The sequence below is a fragment of the Arctopsyche grandis genome, chromosome 12 (assembly GCF_051622035.1).
Source record: "Arctopsyche grandis isolate Sample6627 chromosome 12, ASM5162203v2, whole genome shotgun sequence".
Taxonomy (NCBI): domain Eukaryota; kingdom Metazoa; phylum Arthropoda; class Insecta; order Trichoptera; family Hydropsychidae; genus Arctopsyche; species Arctopsyche grandis.
The window spans coordinates 5087690-5097119 of NC_135366.1; the positions used below are offsets into that span (position 1 = coordinate 5087690).

Consider the following 9430-nt stretch of genomic DNA (forward strand, 5'->3'; position numbering starts at 1 on the left):
AGAAATTTATGGATGCGAACCGAAAATTTAAAGAATGTAGCCAAACTCTCAAAATTAGTACGCCAATATGGGAGTATATTTTGCGTGAACTGATTTTCTAACGAATGATTTAAAACAAACGTCACATTTGTGTGGCTTTAACCCAGCATGAATACTCATGTCTACTAAGATAACTTTTGTCACACTATTGATTTTATGATCCAATTCAGGATTTGTAGAGCACATCTTATCTAAAGCATTTCTAATTGTTAATTCTTCCACTAGAATGTGTGTATTGGTATCTATTATTGCTGCCACATTATCTCTCGAAGTATTTTTTCTTTCAGGTGTCTAAAATATAAACCGAACGTTATTCAATTAAACATGTATATTTATAGTGTGATTAGATGCCATTTTACATGCCAATTTGTTTAGAATCGATCTAAAGCTCTAGAAACCTATTTACTTACCTCGCCATCGTCGGGTGAACTAGAAATGTTGGGTGGGCAATCAGCACCCAACTCATCTTCCAGCAAAACCTCCTCCGGCTTGACTTTCAAATACTGGTCTAATTCCACCCTCGACGTTGTGTCATTCAGAAAACAAGAGTTTCGAAAGCTGTCGAGCAATTCCAGATTGTTGACACAAGAAAGACATATCGTATCTGGCAGATGGTCGCCTTTCCTAACCTGCAAATGTGAAAGGTATTGGCGATTACGAGGAGTAGCGAATTAACAATAGCAATGGCTTACACTTGGTAACGTGACTGACCCGCAGCTGACAGCAGGTTCAAATGCGTTGCACCAAAGGCTGTGGATGAGGGTCGTCATGAATGGAGACGAAGGATCCTGCTGGAGCAGAGAAGAGACAAAGTCTGCACTCCATCGTTACTCGAGAGGAAGAAGCACTAACTCGTGAAGAGTCGATAGTCGACAATGGATGCCTAGATGTATGTAGATGCTTAAGACGTTTGCAGTTCACGGTCTTGACATACTGACATGCAAGTGGCTCTGATGACCGACTCAAGTGGCGTGTCTAGATTGTCGGGTATCAAAATTGGGGTTGTCAACTATCATTTTCTCCTGGGAAATCCAGGCATTTGTACGTAGTTAAGAAAAGGTAAACGGACTAAACCAGTCACAGGACAACCAGTCGCTCTATATCGGTCACACGTCATCACCCGTCACACTAAAACTGGTCACACCCTAAAATCGACTAGAAATATGAGCTTCGCACGTTGATACGGACTTACGAGTTCTTTCCGTCATTGTAGATTCGACGTGTTAAGCATCGATGTGATTATACTTTATAGGTGTTCGAGCCAAAAGCCGTTGGTGGTGGCCGTCAGGAGTTCGCGGGCATCTCATCACTAAATCCCGGCTCCAGAAGGTGCCGCGTATTGTTCAATGTTGTAAATGCATTGTTAAAGGTTTGCCGAACCTTTTTTACAAAGGATTTACAACAATGGAACAATGAGCGGCACCTTGGCTATCCTACCTCTACTCATCACTCATCAGAGTCAGCTCATCCGACGCTCTCTAGCCATCCGGCTGGCAATCGCTTTTGGGTTCATTTCACTTTGACCGTTCGAGTGTCAAATCACAGTTTAATATTAATTCACCGCGGGAAGGTGTGTATGAAAGTATCTCAGTCTATGAAAACACTGATTGTGTTATTAAGAGGATCCTTTATTTATGTTCACTTGTTACAATAGTAATTATATGTACAAAGAAGCTCGTTTCTCAGCTTCGTAGTGATGAATTATTTCTTCTGGAATAGTCAAATGGGACGTTGCCAGAGATTAATTCTGCATGTTTGTACAAGAGCGATGATTATGCTATCGTAAGACTTGTGTATTGTCGTGAAATATGTATATGAGATCACTGGCGTTGATTCAGAATAACGTTTGATTTTAATATTGACTTTGCGATGGAAAGTCATAAACAGACAAACTAATACCGATCATTTGTATGTATTAAAGAAATCCTTGTCGTTATTAAATCTATCGCGTTACAGACAAATCTAAGAAATATGATTTTGTGAAAATCTGTTTTCATTTGTACATACATACATATGTATGTTTTCGTTTCATAAACTTACTTATGTACTGAATAGCCGATTTAGAATAAAACAATAATTCAGATTTTCAATGAAAATGTTTGTATTGAAAGAATGCAATGAAATGAATTACAGGGTATTGAATATTTTGGTATCAGTCCGATGACAAACTAATAACGATTATATGTATGTAAAAGTTTCTAATATCATACATTAAAGAAATCCTTGTCGTTATTAAATTTATCGCGTTACAGACAGATCTAAGAAACATTATGAATAATCATCTTTAATATGGACGGTATCTATAAGTGAATTCGTCATTTTATTATGAACTTGTTATATCTCATCTAAATAAATAAATCGTCAGTAACATTGTTTGTTTATCTTTGTTACATTGTATAACATTTTCTATATGTCATCTATATATTATAATATATATTCAAGAATATGTTTATTTATAATGTGTTGAAAACATAATAAATCATTGTATTTACTGTGCATAAAAGGTTTTTTTTTTTAATTTTGTCATACAATTATAATATAGTAGCCACTATTGTCAACAATATTCTTACAGGTATTTTTTTTATGTATTTGAACCGCTCCGTAAAATGTATTCGAAAGAGCGCTTCTATTATTTTAACATTTCTCTGGCTTTACCTCAGTATGAGTAGCCATATGTAAACTAAGATTACGTTTCGTAGTAAATGTTTTTGAGCAATTGTCACATTTGTGTGGTTTTAGCCCAATATGAATAAGCATGTGTCTTTTGAGGACTGATTTTCCAAAGAATGATTTTAAACAAATGTCACATTTGTATGGCCTTACCCCAGTATGAATACCCATATGTTCACTGAGTTCACGTTTTCTATGGAATGATTTGAAACAAATGTCACATTTGTGTAGCTTTACCCCAGTATGCTTATCCATGTGTATACTGAGTCCAGATTTTGAAGGAAATGATTTGAAACAAACGTCACATTTGTGTGGCTTTACCCCAGTATGAATAAGCATGTGTGAATTGAGGTGTGATTTTCTAACGAATGATTTAAAACAAACGTCACATTTGTGTGGCTTTAACCTAGTATGAATAAGCATGTGTGAGTTGAGGTGTGATTTTCTAAAGAATGATTTTGAACAAATGTCACATTTGTATGTCCTTACCCCAGTATGAATACCCATATGTGCACTGAGTTCACATTTTCTAACGAATGATTTAAAGCAAACTTCACATTTGTGTGGCTTCCCAGTATGAATAATCATATGTGAACTAAGACTATGTTTCGTAGTAAATGTTTTTGAACAAACGTCACATTTGTGTTGATTCACTCCAGTATGAATACCTATATGTTCACCAAGTCTGCAATTTCTACTAAAAGATTTTGAACAAATTTCGCATTTGTGCGGCTTGACCCCACTATGTATAACCATATGTACATTGAGTTGAGATTTTCTAAGAAATGATTTTAAACAAATGTCACATTTGTATGGCTTTAACCCAGTATGAATACCCTTATGTACATTGAGTTGAAATTTTGTAACGAATGATTTTAAACAAACGTCACATTTGTGTGGCTTTAACCCATTATGAATAAGCATGTGTAAATCGAGCTCTACTTTTCTAAGGAATGACTTTAAACAATTGTCACATTTGTATGGTTTTAGCCCCATATGAATACCCATATGTGAATTGAGATCTGATTTTCTAAGGAATGATTTTGAACAAATGTCACATTTGTGTGGTGTTAGCCCCTTATGAATACCCACATGTGAATTGAGGTCTGATTTCCTAAGGTATGATTTTGAACAAATGTCACATTTGTGTGGTTTTAGTTCATTATGACTACCCACATGTGAATTGAGCTCTGCTTTTCTAAGGAATGACTTTAAACAAATATCACATTTGTGTGACTTTACCCCAGTATGCCTATCCATGTGTTCACTGAGTCTAGATTTTGAAGGGAATGATTTGAAACAAACGTTACATTTGTGTGGCTTTACCCCAGTATGAACACTCATGTGTTCACTTAGTCTAGCTTTCCTGTTAAAAGATTTTGAACAAATGTCACAATAATGCAGTTTTCTTCGAGTATCAGAGTTTTTTGGTGTCACACTATTAATTTTATGGTCCAATTCAGAATGTGTAGAGCACATCTTATCTAAAGATTTTCTACACGGTAATTCTTCCGCTAGAATGTGTCCATTGTTATCTATTATTGCTGTCACATTATCACTCGAAGCAATTTTTCTTCCAGAAGTCTAAAAAATAAACCGAACGTTATTCAATTAAACATGTGTACTGATAGTGTGATTAGATGTAATTTCCATGTGAATTTATGTTTTCGATTAAGTAAATGTTTTTTCAAGCATCGATCTAAGAACTTGAATCCTGTTTACTTACCTCAGCGTCGTCTGGTGAACTAGAAATGTCGGGTGAACAATCAGCACCTAACTCATCTTCCCATATCAAATCTTCCAGCAAAACTTCCTCTGGCTTGACATTCAAATACTTGTCTAATTTCACCCTCGACGATGTGTCATTCCGAAAACAAGCGTTTCGAAAGCTGTCGAACAATTCCAGATTATTGACACAAGAAAGGCATATCATATCTGGCAGATGGTCACCTTTCCTAACCTGCAAATGTGAAAGGTATTGACGATTGCGAGGAGTAGTGAATTATCAATAGCAATGGTTCACGTGACTGACCCGCAGCTGACAGCAGGCCCAAATGCGTTGCACCAAACACGGTGGATGAGGGTCGTCATGGATGGAGACGAAGGAGCCTGCTGGAGCAGAGCAGAGACAAAGTCTGCACTCCATTGCTTCTCGGGAGGGAGAAACACAAACTCCTGGAGAGTGGATAGTAGACAATGGATACCTATGTAGATGTAGACGTATAAGACGTTTGGAGTTGAGGGTCTTCTCAGGCTCACAAGCAAGTTGGGGTGGTGACAGACTCGAGAGGGGTTTCCAGATTGTCGGGTGTCAAAATTAGGGTTGCCAACAACCATATTCTCCTGGAAATTCCAGGCAATTTTACGTTGGCAAGAAAAGTCCACCTTATGCTGCGTACGGACCAAACCAACGACGATTTTGGTCCAACGTTTTAACCAGCAGGATAAAACCAGTAGCGTACAAAATATCAAAATAAAAATTAAATTTAAAAATTGAAATTAAATATCAAAATTAAAACTATTATTATTATATTAAAATTAAATTCAAATATCAAAATAAAATTATAATCAATCAGTGGCGGCTCGTCCTAATGGGCTGCCGGGCTGCAGACCCTCCTATAAAATTCTAAGATATATGTTTAATATTTTATTTATTAATGATATTTTTTTATTAGTTGGATGGACGAACTATTGGGGCCTTCGACAGAGTAAATATTACTTACAATATCACCCATATCCAAAAGGGTGACATTGTAAGTAATGTTGACCGTTTCGAAGACCCCACTAACTTGTATGGTGACAGATGAATTAAAATGTTGCTGTACTGGCTGTAAAGTGTTACAGCGCCGCGCTGAACGCTGCGCAGCCCGGAGTTTCGGAACGAGAAAGAGAAAGAGCTATTTGCAACTGCAGATAGCTCTTTCTCTTTCACTCACTCTGCCGTTTTGGGCTGGACAGTCGGCAGCCTTCGCCTGTTAAACGACATTCATCTGTCAGTTTGTTTAAGATTTCGCGCGCTTGATCTTACATTTGATTAGTTGAATCGCACGATCACAGCTTTATTCGTTTTCGTTACTCTTAATTGGTTGTGTACGAGCCCTCATCAAATCTTCGGTGAGTCGTTTTCATTTTGATAACAGCAAACTTTTTTCAAATCAGTTTAACTTTTTCTCGTAATTTTTATTTAAATATATTAAGATTTTTTTTCTTTTCAAAATGAAAGAACAAAAGAATTCAGTAAAATATTTACAAAATTTGCACTTTTCGCGACTAGAACTTAACGAAAAAGTCGCTATAAAAGCATTAGGCTGCCTCACGCCCAATTTAATTATTTCACAGCCTGCAACTAGTAGATCTTTTAGTTACTCGCAAAAATTGAATCCAGACATTTATAAAAAATACAATTGGTTAACGAGATGTACAGAAAAAAACGCGTTATTTTGTTATCCGTGTCTTTTGTTTGGAGGCGAGTCGCCAGGCGAAGCATCTTGGACGAAAACAGGAGTTATTGACTTAAAACATTTAAACGATAAATTTAAAAACACGAGGGAAGTGTCGAACACTTAAAAAATGTGTGTAATCTCACGATTTTGGGAAGCTTGTCGGCGGGAAATAGATAAGCATAACGAAAACGTCAAAAAAAATCGGGATGTTTTATTTAAAATTATTGAAATTTTGCGGTAAATTTGAAATGCCAATGAGGGGACACGATGAAACAGATAATTCAAAAAATCCAGGAGTTTTTCGGGGGCTTCTAGAATATTCACAAAATTTCGACGATTCTTTAAAAAAACATTTTCAAACTTCTTCGGTTTTAAAGGGACATCAAAAACTATCCAAAATGAACTTTTAGATTGTATTTTGAACGTGTGTAGGGAACAAATAAGTGCTGAAATAAAAAAAGCAACTTATCTAACTGTTATGGCAGATGAAACAACCGATGTATCGATGCATTGTCAACAGGTTAATGTTTTTCGTTACGAATTAGGGGTTTTTTTTAATCCGCGTCGCGAAACCAGCAAGAACGATTTTTTTTTAGCTATCTTACTGGAGTACCAGCGTATTTTTCGAAATCTTCATCCCGTTTGGACGCACCCCTTTAATGGGTGGTGAATTTTGCTAGTTTTTGTTTCAATAATACTTAAATCCACATGTAAGTGGTCGTACGCCAAAAATTGTACTTATTTTGTCCTGTTATGACATGATAGAATAATTATGGTGACATTTAATAGACATCTTTTCAGTGCAGCCCCGCCACTAAAAATTATCACGAGCCGCCACTGTAATCAATATATCAAAATTAAAATAAAATATTGAAAGTTAAAACAGAACATGCCCAATTTAAATAAATTTTCGAGATCGACCTAAAATTAGATCATCAACAATCACATACAGGTAATCCTCGACTTTTGTTTGTCGAAGATGTTTTGACTTACGAAGATACGCACTAATATCGAAAAAAAAAATCAAAGAATTATTATTTTAACTTCCCCGTAATGCGCAGTTACTGAGAATATCTCATGTATAAGTATGGGTGACCGAGCGATGGTTCCAATCCGGTAGGTTGTCGGTTTATCAAACGAAATTTTTTTAGTCTTCAATTGTTTCTCTCGTCGAAATAAATCAATTAATTAAATCATTTCAGAGGTAAATTTTATCGGATAATGTCTTCAATTGTTTCTCTCGTCGAAATAAATCAAATAATTAAATCCATCTCAGAGGTAAAATTTATCGGATAATGTGTGATTATTAATTTTATTTCGACGAATGAAAAAAAAACCCTTTGACAAATCACCGACAGTTTTTTTGTTTAATGTCTCATCGGAATAACGTTTTTGTACGCTATTTTAATAATTCCGTGAGTGATTTATCTGTGAGTGTATTGGCCGTGAGCCAGTTTTCGCGTGAGTGATTAGTCGCTGAATTTCGTGCTCGGAACGCCGTTGAGTGTAAAGTCTATGAGTGATTTGTCGCGGAACCATATTGGAGTACGCAAGACGCCCACTATCGGAATACTTTTGAGGACTGGCGTACAATTTAGAACAACATATTGGAAACCTATTTCTACGTGCGACCGGTTATCCTGTTAGTGGTTCACATTTGACGAGTAATCACCGAAAATCGAGTCTCTCTGCTGGTTACACGACAATTGGTGCAAGTCCAAAATGTTCAACGACAAAATGTACCCGAAAATTAGTGCACTGACAAAATGTACCCGCGACAAAATGTTCAAAAATGTTCAAAATGTTCAACCGTATCCAATATTTTCTTATTTAAATTGAAAAAAAAAAACTTTCTGAGCGTGTGAACTGCAGATTACATTGCATTAGTTTATATGGCAGGGCTTCTCAACCGTCTCCAAAATTTACTTTATTTCAAATGAATAATTTACTTTTTATCGTACACATCGCGGGCGTTATTAAATTAGTATAAATGACAGGGGTTCCCAACCGTATCCAATATTTACGTATTTAAATTGAAAAAAAAAACTTTCCGAGCGTATGAACTGCAGATTACATTGCATTAGTTTATATGGCAGGGCTTCTCAACCGTCTCCAAAATTTTCTTTATTTCAAATGAATAATTTACTTTTTATCGTACACATCGCGGGCGTTATTAAATTAGTATAAATGACAGGGGTTCTCAACCGTATCCAATATTTATGTATTTAAATTGAAAAAAAAAACTTTCCGAGCGTATGAACTCCAGATTACATTGCATTAGTTTATATGGCAGGGCTTCTCAACCGTCTCCAAAATTTACTTTATTTCAAATGAATAATTTACTTTTTATCGTACACATCGCGGGCGTTATTAAATTAGTATAAATGTCAGGGGTTCTCAACCGTATCCAATATTTTCTTATTTAAATTGAAAAAAAAAACTTTCTGAGCGTATGAACTGCAGATTACATTGCATTAGTTTATATGGCAGGGCTTCTCAACCGTAATATAAAATCTTATAATGAAAATAAATAAATAAAAGCCAAAATTACAAATCTTTTCTTCATATGAAATAAGTTGTATTCAGTTGAAAACAAAACAAAAATCATTTAAACATAATATGAGCATACAAAATAGATCATCATTTGACATGTATTTTTAAAATCATTTTTAAATTTATTACTTAATTTTGTAATAATATTTATTTTAATAAATAAACAATATTCAATTAAAATAATACATCATTAATTGTAAGATTAAAAGTGATCTGCTCTCAAATAATGGAATCATCATAGTTCGAACTGTTGAAATGCACATGTCATTAAATTTAAAACATTAAAACACAAAATTTATCAATTTTCAGATTAAAACAATAATTGTTAAATTAAAAATTTAAAATACCTAACATCAGTGACAAATTTAGTTATAATATAATTGCTTATCAACAGCTACCGCTGCATAAAAATATTGATGTCATTTAAAAAATTTGAGTATATTATGACTTAATTTATACATTCTTAAATAATAAGAAATAAATAAGCAAAAAGTTGTGCATTTGATGGAATATCGATAATAAGAGGAAGCTTTTATAAAAAAAAGATACAAAAAATGTACTAAAAGGAAATAAAAATATTGTATATAATATTAAAAAATCCATAATTAGTAAGATTAAAAAATGGTATGACAGTATTTAAATAATGTAGATACATACATACATATGTACATTAAAAGGAATTTAATATTTTTCATATTAAATAAGTTTAGTTTAGTTTTAAAATA

At 34.5% G+C, this 9430-nt stretch overlaps 1 protein-coding gene across 1 annotated transcript; it reads right to left on the minus strand.

The window, feature by feature from the left end:
* Positions 1 to 449: 449 nt before the first annotated feature.
* LOC143919999 (uncharacterized) lies at positions 450 to 5124 on the minus strand. Its single transcript, XM_077442661.1, has 4 exons — positions 4742 to 5124; positions 4436 to 4669; positions 751 to 4293; positions 450 to 668 (listed from the first exon to the last, which is right to left on the minus strand). Exons 1-3 carry the CDS (start codon positions 4853 to 4855, stop codon positions 2674 to 2676), a joined length of 1968 nt encoding a protein of 655 aa, XP_077298787.1. The 5' UTR covers positions 4856 to 5124; the 3' UTR covers positions 450 to 668; positions 751 to 2673.
* Positions 5125 to 9430: the final 4306 nt, after the last annotated feature.